Source organism: Epinephelus lanceolatus, chromosome 12 (assembly GCF_041903045.1).
Source record: "Epinephelus lanceolatus isolate andai-2023 chromosome 12, ASM4190304v1, whole genome shotgun sequence".
NCBI classification, from domain to species: domain Eukaryota; kingdom Metazoa; phylum Chordata; class Actinopteri; order Perciformes; family Serranidae; genus Epinephelus; species Epinephelus lanceolatus.
In genome coordinates this window covers 9,106,031-9,122,643 of record NC_135745.1, presented here as the reverse complement: position 1 = coordinate 9,122,643, position 16,613 = coordinate 9,106,031, and the positions used below count along the sequence as shown (strand labels likewise).

The window sequence follows — 16,613 nt, the reverse complement described above, 5'->3', positions numbered from 1 at the left end:
GGGGACCCCCCTCCCCTCTCTGCTCCGCTAATCTCCAGCCCGCACACTGACTGACAGCGTAGCCGGTAACAGAGCTCAGCTGTTTATTTAGTCTAGCAATATCTCCGGACTATAGTAGCTGCAATGGACGACTTTGAACGCAATTTTGAAGAGTTTCTTGTAGCGGACACAGACCCAGAGCCATACCTGTTTGAGCTGGGGCATACAGATGAGGAACTCCATGTGTTTGATGCTGAGCAGGCGAGAAGAGAGGCTGAATGCACAGAATGGGATTCGGTGCTACTGCTGCCATCGTTGGGGAGATATATCATCAGGAGGAAAAGCGCCGCAGAGACTGCATCACAAGGAGTGAAGCTGCGTCTTCTTTTCCACGCAGATGACGGTTCGGGTTCATTCTCTCCTGTTGCGTGGTAAGTGTGGTCCATTCGCAAACTTTATAACTAAAAAAACTTTTCACTACTCTCTATTGACGAACTACTAACACTCTCTGCTGTTTCCTCCTCCTTCTTCCTTCCTTCCGCTGTCTTCGTTGGTTCATTTATACACGCGAAATGCGTTCTCTGGCTGGCTGGATTGTCCACTCGGTCTGCCGTACATACATGGCGCAAAATGGCGACCTCTCTAAAGCAAGACCCTTGCTATACATATATATATATATATATATATATATATATATATATATATATATATATAAAAGCATAATTATAAGGCTACGAAAACCAAACGAATTTTATTTTATAGCGATCATACACTTGTATAAACATATTAATGGGTAGAATATTCAGATTCAGATTCAGATTGACAATAAACCATGCATAATATTACACACTGGCCCTTTAATTTTCTATCAATCAGCTAATTGACTCATTGTTTCAGTGGACTTGTTGGGAAGATGAACTAATAACTAAACATCATATTTTATAAATTTCTGAATTTGTTTTTTCCAAGTATCTAGTAACTAAAGCTATCAGATAAATGTAGTGAAGTAAAAGGTACAATATTTCCCACTGAAATGGAGTAAAAGTATAAAATAAGTAAAGTAAGTAAACTTTGTACTTAAGTACAGTACTTGAGTAAATGTACTTAGTTACATTACACAACTGCTGATACCTACTGCAGGACCTAATGATACATCAAAACATCATTCAACATTAATAATGAGCCTCCATAGCAATGCTCAGCCAACATTTGGCACAGTTTTGTTAACTCATACATTACATAATCTCCCTGGGTCATACCGTGGGCCTTGGGCTGCCAAAGAGCCTCCAATATTCTGGGAAAGCTTTCCACAAGACTTAAGAACCTGGGTGCAAGTCAGGGGTTCAACATACTTTTGGCCAGGTGACAGAAGCACCAACAAAAGCCCAAACCACACCTGTTGTTGCACCCTCTTAAATGTGTTATCAGTAGGGGGCAATCTGCTCACACACAGCAGGATGTCATGTCAGGCTGCGTTCAGGTTGATGTGTGGTTATTCCACCATGCATATTACAGTATGCAGCACAGTTCACATCATTTCAGATTTATGAATGTTTAGTGAATGATAGAGCAGGTTACATGTTACAAACTTACTACATATACTGTGACCGCACAGTCAAAATGACTGAGAATATTATGCCTGTTTTTGTCTCTCAGCAGTAAAAGTACTGTAACTACTTTTCATTCGGTAACATCCAAGAAATGAGCATCTCCACTGCTGTACTGGGCAAAATTCAAGATTTTGCAGGATTCAAGAACCCCTCTTTCCCTTATGTGTATGCAGGGTTTACACAGAACCATTGACATGCATTAGTTTAGTCCTTTCCTATAGAACGAGTGGTTTGTGTCTTTTGTTGGCAGCTGGAGCTCCAAAATTCTGACTTAATTAAACACTTTAATATATGGTACAAAGTTTAAAAGAATATAAAACCCCTCACAGCTAAAAAGAGCATTACTACTCAACTTATAGCTCATTTTTACTATAACAGCACTAATAAAGAAAGTGCTCACCTGCTCTCCTCTCCCATCTGAGTCCTCTGCATTGATTAATGACCCTCACTGTTCTGACTAATACAGTTTATTCTCTCATTAAGCTACAACAAACTTTGGTACTCACAGGGAACTGTAACAGTCTCCGTTATGGATTGGGTCATTACTGCTTAAATAAACTGCCCCTGTTTTTGCCAGCTTCCGCTCATATAGCTCGAGCCAAATAAGCTGCGCGCTCTGTTATGGATGACAGAGCTGCACACGCTCCTGCTGCTCCTGGGGCTGCTTATATGATTTCCTCCTTTTAGTGGAAACATGAGGGAAAACATACCTTAATAAGCAAATCATTGAATCCATATGGATTAAACTGTGAGAAAATTTAAAAGCCTTTGAAAAGATGCTTGAAAAAAAGCAAAGAACTTTTACTGTAACATTTTTAACACTTTGGTTTTGATGTGTTGTCAATTACAGTGAGGAACACATAGGTGTAAATGAACATCATACTGTCATATGGTTAATTTGTCGTTACCAGTTTAAAAGATTGCAAGACTCCTGTGCAACAGTGAATGCATCTACAGAAGTACATTAGATAACAATGCATATATAAATACAGTACATTGATTGTTTTATGAAATCAGTGTGAAGACGCAAAGCAGAATTCAGTCTGATCAACAAACTAAATACTGTAAATAAATACTACAGTATTATTATTACTGGTGTACACCATCTTGTGGAGGCCTTAAAAACTACAACTAAAATAGGCCTTAAAACAAATGAAGTGATGTGTTTCCCAAACCTCAGGGCATACACAAAAGTTAAAGTTTCAAGCTTCTCCTATGATAACAAGAGGTTGATACCATGTAGTGAGCCCTTGTTGCAAACTGCAGATGTGCAGTATAATGAAAACCCTCCTTTTTCACCTTTGGAGTGAGATTTCTTCCAGGTTGTAGACTAGATAAAACAAATTAAGCTTATGTGGCCACATGGTACTGACAAATTGGTGGGTTTATGGTTTGAGCCAGCATAAATATTGAACACTGGCCAACAGCTGCCCATACAAAGCCAGGCCAACTTACTTACTCATTACCCATCTCAAAGTGGTACACATCCAAAACATCAACAGTCCCTCTTGCTGGTTCAGTAAGTACTGAAAACACAGGGAGTGAGCTGAGACACCAAATGACACCAATCCAAGAGAACAACCTCTTTTTGCACTTGCTCACTGCAAGCGCCAGTGAGTGGATGGTCGAGTTTTTGAATATCTAAAGCAAATCTAGGTAGTTTAGAATACACATATTTATGACTTCATTTGTTTCACTAACCACCACTTAAGCTGGCATCACTGGTTGCCTGGCAACATAAGCCTGTTTCACAACGTTCCAACTGTTGATGCTTGTTTATCATCAATAGCCAAACTCTTGATGTGGGCAGTTCTGGGCCGACGTACCTGTCTCAACTTTGGAGTGGTCGGTCCTCTCTGTCACCTTCTCCTGGCTAATGAGGTAATCGACGATCCGCACGCCGATTGGTGGCTCCGTGTGGTTCCACTCCATGATGACCAATGAGCTGCTGGGCTCGTAGGTGTAAGACAGTTTCAGCCTGGCAACACAGTAACAGAGATGCAAAACCACGCCGCTGAGTGAAAGATGTTGTCAGCAAACTGGTCTCATTACTGTAATTGACAGTTAACATCATCCTTTGCGTTCTGCAAAACTGCAACCCAATGAAAACGCATCCTGCAATGTCAAAAACACTTCTGTCAACAGAAAATATAGCCATTTATCCCCTGATGTCTGACTTGGCTTACTCTGGAGCTGTGATCTAAAGCTATGTAGCACTGAGACCCGTGTGTACAGAGATTTTAATGCTTTCCAATCAATGCAGCAGCACATTTCATTGATTAGCACTCCCAAAACGGACAAGAGCAATAAATCAATGGCCAGGATAATCATGGATACATTATAAGACAATGGGCCCCTGGGCACAGACACGCAATATTCAGTAATCCATCCATGGCTGTAATACTTAGTCGCAATAAAATTCTGTGTACACATGTATCCCTATGGCACTTTACTTGAGATTACTGCAGCATGAGATAGATTTCTGCCAGTAAAATGATGGATGGTATGTGTTTGGAGGTAATATTGTTCTAAGTTACTAACATAGGTTGGGGAAGTGGGGCGCAGGTGGGCAGTCCGTCTGTGCCAAAAGCGCTGGAATCACACCGACACCAGTCATCGATTACATCACCTTTCCCCGAACACCACAGCATGCTCATCATCGCTTCCTGAAGAGCCTACAAAAAGAGAGAGACAGACAAAAACAAACCTAAATTCAAAGCACATGTCATATTGGAACGTAATGTACGGAATGTAAATAGTAAGTGGGAAATTGGATTCCCACATCAACTCTTTTATATTAGCTTTTAGTTTAAATGAGGATATTAAAAAATCTTTCCTTTAATCATTTCCCATGTTTTCCATTATTTTGGGGCGTTTGAGGCTTTTCTGGATAAGTAAAAGTAGAGAGATAAAAGGAAATAAGGTGAGGGGGTATCAACTTTATGGTCCATGCCTTAACCTGAGACATTCCTTGGACACCATTTCCCATGTTATAACTTGCTATTCAATATTTTATTTTATTAAAAAAAAATCCTATAGACAGGAGAGAACTGGTGGTGTTCAACAGAGCCCTCTGGTTAAATCTGAGATGCATGTCCATCCAGACTCCTCTTTACCCACTGTCAGGGATGGAAACTACACATGGGGCAAGTACAGTGCATTAACACCCGTTGCTACAGGACATTATGCACACATTGGCCATGATATTAAAGGGGCCCTCTGGTGTTTTCTTGTAAACAAACAAAAGTTACTTTACATTTGATGTTCCTCACCAGAATACATTGTATGTGTCTTTGAGCTCTAACAAATGTGTTACATGTGTTTCCTCTCTCATAAAACATTTGCACTGCTGGTTTTATACGTTTTTTAAAATCCAGCATTGTGTATATCCATGTTTACTAGCTCCCAGTTTTTCATCTCCCCTGTTTTTGTTGGTGCATTGCAGCATATCTCGGTGTGTTACCTTCACCTGCAGATCAGTGGAGTGGTGTGAAAACATTCGCATTGGCATCGCGTTGTGGGCGTGCACAAAACAAACAGAACAAGGACTCGCTACTGTACTAGAGGTCTAAAACTCCACAGGGAACCAGCTGTGTATAACCATATGTGTGAAGACGTGTAAAAATGTTTTGATCAAAAGAATGAGGATTTGAGGATTTCATCCTGGTACTTAATGGCAGTCAGGGTACCACTGGCTATGACATGGAGGTCTGTATAACCCTCCAAGGATATGCTTCCCCAGACCGTCACTAACCCATCACCAAAGCGGTCATGCTGGATGATGTTACAGACAGCATAACGTTCACGATCTCTTGAGATTGTTTTTGTATTGTTGTTTTACTGTTAGGTAAGCAAAACTAGCGCTCTTTTAACAAAATAAACCTCATATCAGTTGATCAGAGATGGCTATATACATACTCCCAGTAGTTATATGTTATAATGACACGTGTAAGCTTTAACAAAAAAATAAATGAATAAATATTAAATATTCTAAATGTTTCCTGTGCATTGTGTCTATACCGCCAGTTGCACAGTCAAACACGAGCAACCTCCAAACAGCTTTTGTCAGTAACAGCGGCTGTATCTGGCTGAACTTGTGATGAAAGTCTGACCCCCCAGGAGCATGGAAAGCACTGGATCGACCTCTCTTCCTGCTGGAGGAGTAGAAGAGGTAACGACGTACTGCACAGTATCGATGGAGTCAAATAAGTCACAGCACAGTACGGCAGTGTAGCACAGCATGCCACCTGCAGAGTAAGGCAATATACTCCAAGAGGAAAAGACTTCTCTGTTTCTGTAACCTCTTTCATAATGAAACTGCAGGGTTTATCAGCTCTGATGGATCGCCCACATAAAGTCACAAACATATGGAGGCTGGGATTTTTTATTTTGTGATATGAGCTGCAAGTGAAGTTAGCTTAGATGAGGAAACGGAGGAAAAGTTTACATTCTAGGGCATTAGACAATAAATGTTTCCTTTAATGTTTCACAGGAAATGTGTAATCCAGTCAAAAAGGATAAGAGAAGATGCAGCCACCAATTTTGAGGGTATCACAGAAATGTGGGATGGATTCTATAAGAGATTGGTGCTTTCAAATATTAGACAGTCCCAGATAATTAAGAATAAACACTACACACCTGGTAGGTCTCGTTGTTGGACACCAGTTCATAGATGGGTGCGGCCTTGGTGATCTGCAGCAGGACAGGCTCGGACTGCTGCCTCCCTTGCACCACCCTCGGGCTCATGTGGCAGAGGTGACAGGAGCGTGGACACTGGCCTTGGCTGTTGCAGTCCATGCGAACACCGGCCGCCATGCGCTTCGCACCCGTGTCCAGCAGACTGGCGATGTACGCAGGGTAGGTCAGCGTCCTCGGTTCCTTGTCGCGCTCCTCAGACTCCTCCGAAGGTGAGTTACCTGATAGACAGAAAGTAAATTGGTTGGTTAGCACTTCACTTGATTGTGTTTCCAGACATAATTACAAAGTGCAGCTTTATGATATTGTTACTCACATATATAAACTAGATAGATGAAGTCACATGTTCCTAATAATGAGATTAGGGAGTAAGGGAATGAAAGAAAACTGAACTGAGAGAATATTTTTGTTCCTCTGTAGCAACATGGCAAAACTACAAAGCATTAATGTGTTCCCATATCTCCAATCTGGAGGCTTTTTAGCTTTTCTAGATCACAGGCAGAATACATGAGCAGGGGTGTAAATATTTGCTACAGCTACAAAGAGCTCAGTGTTCCCTCCAGCAAAGGAGGTGAATGAAAAGGCCTGTACTGAACAATGAAACATTTAGATTGTATTAATGTGACTTTTCTGTTACAGGCTGTTATTGACCTTAATGATTTATTTCTTCTGCTCAGTTTAGGATGCTTGATTTTACTCTTTAAAAACATCAAGAAACTGAGACAGATGCAGGATAAACCAGTAAGATGAAGCCAGGGTCTCTCCCTTGCTTTTTTTGACTTAATATTGCTAAATAATTACTCATCTTAGCATCTCAAAATAATGAGAAACTTTCTCACCAAAAAAACAAACACCAAAAACCCCCCAAAACAAAACAAAACAAAAAAAAAAAGCAAAACAAAAACCCCTTATCTCTCAAAAATAATGACTTACTTAAATAAAAATGATGACAAACTTTCTTATAACAATGAATTAATACATAAAAACAATGAGAGACTTTCTCAAGAAAAAAAAATTACTCATCTCAAAATCATGACTTACCTATCTCAAAATAATAAGAAACATTCCCAAAAATAATGAGCTAATATGTCAAAAAAATTTTTTTTTTTAAAGTGTTACTTAAAAATTACTTATCTCAAAATAATGACTTAGTATAGCAAAAATAATGATTTACTTATTTTAGATTAGTGACTTAGTATCTTTAAATAATAAGAATCTTTCTCAGATAAAAAACAAAACAAAACAAAAAAAAAAAAACACTGTACTTATCTCAAAATAATGACGCAAAATAATTAGAAACTCTCTCAAAAAAATTACTTATGTCACAATAATGACTTAATATCCCCAAATAATGACTTATTTATCTCAAAAACATTGACTTAGCATCTCAAAATAATGAGAAACTTTCTCAGCAAAAAAAACCCTCATTCAATTCAAGCTAATGACTTGACAACGCAAAACAATGAATTACTTAACTTCTCAAAATAATGAGTTAATATGTGAAACTAAAATAAATATCTCAACAGTATGACTAAGCATCTCAAAATAATGAGTTTATCACAAATAAAACTTACTCATTTCAAAATAATGACTTGCAAATTAATGACTTAATTATCTCAAAATAATGAGAAACTTTCTCAAAAATGATGAATAAATATGTCAAAAAATGAAAAGCTAAAAAAAAAAAAAAAAAAAACTGATCTCAAAATAATGAGAAACTTCCTCTATTTTGAGATATTAGGTCATTATTCTAAGATGAGTACTTCATTATTTTGAGATAACTGCTTATTATTTTGGGATACTTGGTCATTTTTTGGAGAAATTTTCACATTATAATGACTTATAGGACTTTTTTTTCATTACACTGGCAGAAATGGCCTTCCATACATAGGAAGAGAAATTATGTGAAAGTAAAGCTCCCACACACCATTAGCACTGACTTTATTAGAGATGCAAAGTTTTGGTCAAAGACCTTTATCGGGAACCTGGTGGCACTTTTTATTACCCTTTGGGAAAAGTTTGTTGAGTTTAACTTTTGTATAATGCAAATCAAATACTCCCCATAAAATGTTATTTCGCCTGAGGCAGAGTGGGACGTACACTTGCAAGGGAACCTAGAGAGCATTGAGACAGGAAAACATGCTTAATGCTGAACTTTGACGCTATTTCTCTCTTTTAAAAGGGGGAATTGCTCAGATTACCATTTTGGGAGACTTGCTTGGCTGTGAGAAAACACAGGCAATTTAAAAGCTCAAGCACCAATTAGGGAATAGGCTCGTTGTGCGAGCTGCCTTTGATGGAATACAGCTCAGGTTTATGAGCCATGGGCGAGCACACGAGCTCAGGGACCAACACGTGTGCACAAGAATGAAAGCTGAATATAATATGAATAATTCCTGTGCTTAAATATTTACTTTTTGTTTTGTAACTCCTTTGAGGTGATCTGATGCACTTTCCTTTTCTTTTCATTCGATGGAACAGATGTATTGTTTGTGAAACCTTTTGGTATCAGTGTATTTTGAGCTGTAAGGTTTGTAAGAAGAGGAGTCATCTGAAAAAAGGTTATTCTACTTATGTAAGTTGGGATAAACATACAAATCCTCACACTTAATACCTAAAAACAAACTCCATTTCTCATACACCCACATTAACACCCCCGCCCAGCTTTTTTAAGCCCAAACACTTTTGTACATTATTTTTTGCACTTAACAATTTAGTAGAAACAATACACTTCTGTTTGACTTTGACGATAACAACACAACTAAGCAGGCAACAAACAAAAGCCAGAAAGGCAGCATCAGAATATCTCCATGGAGTTTCATAATGAGCGTATTTAAATGCTTACAGGTATTGTGTATGTGTGTGTGTGTGTGTGTGTGTGTGTGTGTGTGTGTGTGTACTAACTGACTTGTCATTAAAAAGAGATTAAGAATCTAAGTACTACAATAACAATATTCAGTGTTTACTTTTGTGTCTGTTTTGGTAATTAAACACCTTGTTAATTACACTTTATCTCCCACACATCTCTGAGATGTACGGACTTTGTTTTGTCTGACACCTACTGAGTCATTCCGTTTTACAGGTTTTCCAAGTCATGTCATAATGAACAAGTTCCAGTAAGTTCAATTCAGCTGAGTAATGGGTTATAAAGTCAGAGTCTATAATCAGAGTCAGAGTCAAAGTCAGAGTCTATATAGAGTCTATAAAAAGAAACACTCCGCAAAATACAGTATAATTCCTTTGACAGTGAGGTGATTCAGGTTGCGTGAGGTTGAATTAACTGATGATACTCCTGTTTTGACTGTAAAGAGTTCTACTTTACAAGTAAGATGATATTTTAAACAGTGAAGAGGCAGTAAGAACGAAATTAGCCCCTATGTGCTTAGTTTGTATATGTTTATAGTGTCTCTAAAATATTGGAATGGCATAAGTTTTTGTTTCTTTGTAGGAAAAAACAGAAAAAGCAATCTTCTAACCCATTCATATTTAAGCCCCTGGGTCAGATCTGTGGGACTTACATTTTGGGGAAAAAAACAGGCTCATGGAATGTAACAAAAAGAAAGCGAGACCCTGAGCCAAGCACACGTTGGCGGCGTGGAACGGTCCCCAAAAGCACCAAAAAAGGCAAAGGATATACCAGAAATGAAGCCAAGAAAACGGTGCCACTCAAAGAACACCAACAAATCAGCAACACAAACCCAAGGTTTATATCAGTATGCTGCAGAGACCATGGTGCACCTGGGCCCATTATATAAATTAACAATTAGACCAGACCAAGTACAGATGAAAGAAAACTTCTAATAAATGTCACATGGGAGCAGCAGGAGCACAGAACAACCTACAAATATCTGATATGCTAAACAAAGACAAATTACAACCAACCTAGGAAATGTAAAGGGTAATTTCAGAATTTTTCAACCTTGACCCTATTTTCCCATTTTGTGTGTGTGTGTGTGTGTGTGTGTGTGTGTGTGTGTGTGTGTGTGTGTCTATGTGACAAATGGGAACAACAATTTTTGAAACAGGTCCAGTATTAAGCGAGGGAGCTGCTGTGAAACAGGCTGTAAAGTAACCAGTTAGGACATTTTGGACAATGTACGTCCACTGAAAGTGTTTCTTTGCCACTGACAGGCTCAGATTGTTAATCTAAGTGTCTGACAACATTATTGGAATGATCCCTACAGAGATAGACCATTTTGTTAAAGAGTAACATCCCTTTTGTTTAACCAGAAACAGCCTGAAAATCACCATCGCCAAACACACCACACTCCATATAAATAAAGTTGTTTTATTGTGTATAGAGCCAACATATTTTCACATCTAAATGGGTCAGTTAAGGCTTTATTTCAACCAAACCAGAGGAGGTGATTGCTGGAACAGTGGAAACAAGAACCAAGATGTCTTTTGCTAGTTTTATTTTCATTCTGTTGACTTTGGATGACGTGCGTTTCATCATGATAAAATTATTGTTTGTACAAATGGAGTCTGGTGAGGATCTTACTCTCTAACAAAAAGGTCTATCTCTGTAGGGATCCTTTTCATAATGTTTTCATTGCTGACACTTTTGTCAGACAAGAATAAAAATCTGCAACCTTCCCACTCAATACTGGGCCGATTAAAAAATACATGTTTCCATAAGTCACTTTGACACTTTGTTAAATAGGGTCCGGAGTGAAAAATACCAAAGCTACCTTTTTACAGTCAGGTGTAATAAATGGAAGTCTCCTTTGATCACACCACTGCCTCCAGATCCATTAATGGCCTGGAAACCAAATAAATAGCTGTATTTGTGCACATATAGGTATATCTGTATACACATATAACAAAATCAGAACATACAAGATAATAAAAATAATTTGTTATTCCCTTTCTGGTTGTGAGCCTCTTTGCATGCGTGTGCATCTTGTTCATGTCCTTGACAATGATAGCAGCTTCGAGGCCCTGTGATTGGGTCACTGAGACAAATCGACAGATAAGCCTTTACCAATCAGTGGAATGTGCAGGTAAATGAGGTCTGATAGAGGGGCGAGTCACATCAGGGGAGAACGAAATCAAAGTCTGGACGTTCACACATCTTGACCTCTGGGCGGTGTTGGTGTGTGCGTGTGCGAGCATAAAATGTCTAAGTAGAGGCACTTTGTAGGCCGTGACTCTGCCTGACTAATCAAAGGCAATAAAGAAGAAGATTAGGGCTTGTGTTTGTGCAAGTGGGTGGGTAGAACTAAATCAATGAGAAAACACCTAGGAAGAAAGGAAACCAGTCTAAAACCCGGCTGTGTGATTGTGTGAGTGTAGGGATGCATGTGCACAAAATATCTGCATTCACAGACTTATTCATCGGTATGTTGCCAAGGATGTCAATGTCCTTGCACTCCTGACCGGCCAAACTTTAATCTATCCCTGTCAAACTGGCTCACTTCCCACTAATCAGCTCTCATCATTCTATCTTCACTTGCCACCTCCTGGCAGATGGAAATTAAATGTGGCAGTTATATTAGGACAGCTGGGTGCCTTTTAGGGCAAGAAGATTGGCAATGATTAGTTCAGTTTAGTTTTGGTTTAGTTCAGTGTCAGCTGGGACCACGGGGGGATATTAAAATAGACGAGCAGCCTGGCCTGAAGACACCTGATGGCCAAACATACGCAACGGCATATTATCACACTTGGCCCCCTACAAGTGACTTTAAATTTAGAACTTAGGGTAATTACATAGCATAGATGTATTATGTATGTAGTCAAAGCTCTTTAAGAAGAAATTGCTCATTAATTCACTTAAAAACCATTAGTTGAACTCAAAAGACATATGCTAAAGCATATACTACAACTACAACTTCACTTGGTCTGGTATGACCATAAAAATAATGGACATGACCATCATTATGTCACCTGTTGGTCTATGGACTCCCGTTTTGAAGCTAGAAGTTCAGCATTTTGGCTGCAGCTATCTTGGTTTTTGGAGCCAGAAGTGACCATGTTTGGATGAGAATGAGGGATGTGGAGGAGAGAGGGGTGGAACTGACTCAGTGTGTAGCAATGCCTCACAAACAGCCTGTCACTCAAGCTTCACCGCCCTTAAATATGTATAACTTTATGCCTTAAAGGGATACTTTGCTGATTTTCAACCAGCTTTGCATCAAAACACTATATGCAGTATGTGTAAAAGCACTGTGCTAAACTTCCCTCCATCTAACCAGTGCCTAGATATTCTTCCTCTTCCTGCAGCGAAACGCCACCACATGACGCAAAACACGTCACCCGGCAATGTTATGCTTGCTCTCCCGGGCTGTTGCTCGAACTACATGCTTTACTTCCGCATTTTTGTATTTATTAATGCTGCCACCACAGACACAAAGAGTCAAAAGCACATGAAGAGACAACCCCCTACTATGGTTAGGTTATGGAAAAGAAACAGGTTGAGGGTATACCTTGTTATGACTGAAAGTTCACTCAAAATTTACATGGTTCCGAACATGCGCCTCCTGGGGAAAAGTCCCGGGGGAAAGTCTGGTTTTGTGACCCATCTACCATCCCAACCTGCCTCCTTACCAGACTGCTCATGACCGCTTCGTTTACTCCCATCAGCACATTTGTCAAGTGATGGCAGCCTTCCAAAATACCTGGGTAATGCTCGAATTACTAGCTCATGATTATGTAAAATATGTACAAATTTGGGTGTATTACTTTTCGTAGGAAAATCAATGTTTTTTTTTTTTTTTTTTGTTTATCTTTTAAGAGGAAGATCCCAGACAGGGATTGTAGCGATACAGATGTTAGGTTTGTAACATTGTTGTTCTGAAGGTCCTCGGCATGATCTGCATTTGTAACTTCAAAATAAAACTTTTCTGTAATTCGGCAAAACAAGGTAACACTACAAACACTGGATATTACTTTATTTAATTGTGACTTGTTAACAGCATTCAGTAATAACACACAAGTTACTACTTGTGTTTCTATTTTTCTCATAAATGGACACAATTGCTGTTGTTTTGCACATGACTGTTGTTCCCTCCATCATCGAGAGAAAATGGCCCTCCAGAACATTCGGTGAAAAGCCTCTCTTGACCACTTAGAGTGTCACAAAAACACATCGAGAGTCACTTTACACTCCCCCAGCCAGCTCCTCTGCTAGAGAGCTGGTGGAGTATCAAACTCCTGGGGTCAGTAGCTGCTTAATGAATGTTTACTTCTTGACAGGCTGCTGTACTGTTTTATGAATATCAATTTATGTGATAAAGCTCGTCTTGAGGTGATGCTTAGCATTTGTCCATCACCTGATAAGTGACCTATTAAGTCTTTCTACAATCATACCAGGAAACCCAAATAAAAAAAGGGGCTACTCATCCGGCCTTTAAATGGACATAAATCTTTTTGTACAGGAAAGCTGGATGTGATGTGTTAAGGGGTACGTGTGCATGTTGGTGAAGGATAATATGGTTTCCTTTGTATTGTATGGATGTCTCAATTCCAACTACTCTGAAGGTGAACTATGGGTTGTTGCTGCGAGGTAAGAATGTTATTTTCTCTAATACTCATGCTGTATTTTTCTGTCACACAAAAGAAAACAAGAGAGCACCATCTTATTCTATGGACTTCTCCTAACATTTTTCTCCTTTTGTCATTCTCAGCCTTTCTTTGTCTGTTTTAACAGCATCGCCTCTCTCCAATTCTCTCTCTTCCCCCAGTAAAAAGCACGGTCACACCTATTTTCACAATGCAAATACATATGTGGTAGGTGTGGGGGAGGAGAGCTGTAATATAACGTTTCTTTTCTGCACCTCCCTACTAAAAACAAGAAAACCATTCTCTTTTCTATCACATTTCCCAGCACTTTCTCTGCTTTTGCATTCTCCCTATTAGTCACTTTCTCATTTCCACCTTTTTTCTTCTGTCACTCTTTAGCTCTCTTAAAGTCTACAAGGTGAATTCACATGGTTATCTAAGCATCTAAACTGCCGTCAACTTCAACCCACGCACACAAACACACACCCGCTTTTAGGGGTGCCTAATGACTATCAGTATATCGCTTTGAAGAGAATAAACCTTGAAAAATTCACACACACATAAATGCAAACACCAAGCTTGTTAAATGAAACATATACTTGACAAGACAAGATACAGAAAAACAACCTCCATATCCTCCTCCTTTGCTTTGTACTGTACTTCCAGAAATATAATTTTGGAACCAATCTTTGCGGGTCACTAGCAAATATGATCTCTTTATGACCAAAGGGGTTTGAGCACAGAGTTTTTGTTTTTTTTTGTGAGCCTATGTGAGCTTGAGCGTGTAATACTTTTATGCTTGTGTAAACATATTTCAGTTATAAAAGTGCTGTAAAGGGTTTTTGGTCAGTCCTTACTTCTTAAAGAGGTAAAGCTGTGCCTGAACCTTGGGTTCTGCATTGAAGCTGTAGCTTAATATTTACATTTAAGTTAAGATTAAAGCTCCTCTATTCAATATTTTTCATATCAGCTAATGCCCAATGATTACTTGCAATGTGAGAGGTGTTACTTGAAGAGATGAACCCACCTTTGAAGTTCTACTCAGCTTTACAACACTATTTCATATCATTTGGCTAAGTGTTTTGGATTTATGGCTCTCTAACTTGGCTCCCATCAGTCGTGTTTTCCACAGCAGCAGTCAGCTGCTTTCAAAAACAGAATGCAAACAAGTTTAAGAGAGAACTTTTTAAGTGCATAACTCTAATAAACCAATAAACCAAACCAAGATACTTGGCCAGTACCAATGAGCAGACAGACAAAGTTAGTGACTAGTCACTGAAGGGAGTTGAACATGTAGCAGCATAAGAGCCAGGTTTTCTTAGGGGCTGGTGGTGCCCAAAAATGAGCTAACAGGACAGTGGAGACAGACTTACATTTTCTTGCTTCTGTGTCTGCTGGTGTATAAGACGGCAATGGCTAATAACATCTTTATAAGACTTTGTATTTTAAAACTCTGCAAGTAGTAAAAAAAAAAAAAAAAAAATCAAAAAAAAATCAGCTGATGCAGTTTCCAGATTATGTTTAGCTTGAATTCAGGACTTGGTTTAGGTTTATGAAATTTTAGAGATAAGGGTGAAGTTAATGGTTAGTTTTGCCATGGCGATTTAGAAACAGTAATCTCTAAAGGGGAACTCCACCAATTTCATACAGCTACAGTGGTGGAAAAAAGTTTTCGGACACCCCATGCATTTGTGAAATATTGCATTAAGAATCACTCTTAGGTCTTCAAGTGCAATTTCTTTTAGTACAGTCACAGCCAAAATACTAAATAAATCCTAAAAAAGCCATTAAAAACTTAAAATTGATTGGTTCCATAAAAATATATAAGAAATTTTGAGTATTGGGTCATTTTGGTACCAGTGATGAAGGTCGTTCTTTTTATTAAAAGACACAATTTTTGTTGCCAAGCTTCGTGTCTACATAAAGCCAGCACATTTGAAAGTTCTTCAGACACAAAAATGGATAAAACAAGGAACCTAACGCAGGAAACACGCCTGAAGATAAAGATTCTCAGCCAGGAAGGGTACAGCTGCCGCCAGATAGCCAGGAAGTGCAAATGCAGTCTTTCAGCAGTTGGATACACTCTGCAGAAATACAGACGAACCAGCAGCTTGGAAGACAAACCAAGATCTGGACGTCCAAGGGTTTCTTCAGCAAGAAATGACCGCATCCTGATCCGCATGTGCAGGCAAAACCGCTGAATGACATCACAGGAGCTTCAGCAGCAGTGGTCAAACCAAACTGGTGTCCAGTGTTTCACCCGCACTGTACATGGCCGACTTTTAGATCATGGCTTAAGGTCCTACAAGGCTATCAAGAAGCCCCTGATCAATGAGAGACAGAGGTTAGCCCGGCGTCGTTGGGCCCAGGCACACAAGAACTGGACAGCCAGGAATTGGAAGAAGATTTTGTGGTCAGATGAGTCCAGTTTCCAGCTTTATCTTCCTCCTACTAATGTGAGGGTACCAGGCGAAGCATTATCTCCAGCATGTACAGTACCTACTGTCAAGCATGGTGGAGGCAGTATCATGGTTTGGGGATGCATGAGTGCTGCTGGTGTTGGTCATCTCACTGTCTGTGATGGCACATTGAACTCTACCAAGTATTGTACCATTCTCAAAACCCACATGCTCCCTTCTGCGCGTGCACTGTTCTGTCGAGGTAAAAACTGGATGTTTCAACAAGATAATGCCCCTTCCCACACATCCAAGGCCAGTAGAACTTGGCTGCAGCAGCACAGTATCCAGGTCTTAGAGTGGCCAGCTCAATCCCCGGACATGAGCCCCATTGAAAATCTGTGGTGGATTATCAAAAGGTCTGTTTCAAAGC

General features: G+C 39.4%; 1 protein-coding gene across 5 annotated transcripts in view; it reads right to left on the bottom strand.

Moving 5' to 3' along the window:
* Window positions 1-16,613, bottom strand: part of astn1 (astrotactin 1) — a 591,813-nt gene that overhangs the window by 67,713 nt on the left and 507,487 nt on the right. For all 5 annotated transcript variants that reach the window (XM_033650224.2, XM_033650225.2, XM_033650227.2 and 2 more), the window contains 3 exons: window positions 6,228-6,505; window positions 4,131-4,264; window positions 3,416-3,567 (listed from right to left, as the gene is read on the bottom strand). In XM_033650224.2, the coding sequence (XP_033506115.2) occupies window positions 3,416-3,567; window positions 4,131-4,264; window positions 6,228-6,505 (564 nt within the window). The remainder of the gene's footprint in view (window positions 1-3,415; window positions 3,568-4,130; window positions 4,265-6,227; window positions 6,506-16,613) is intronic.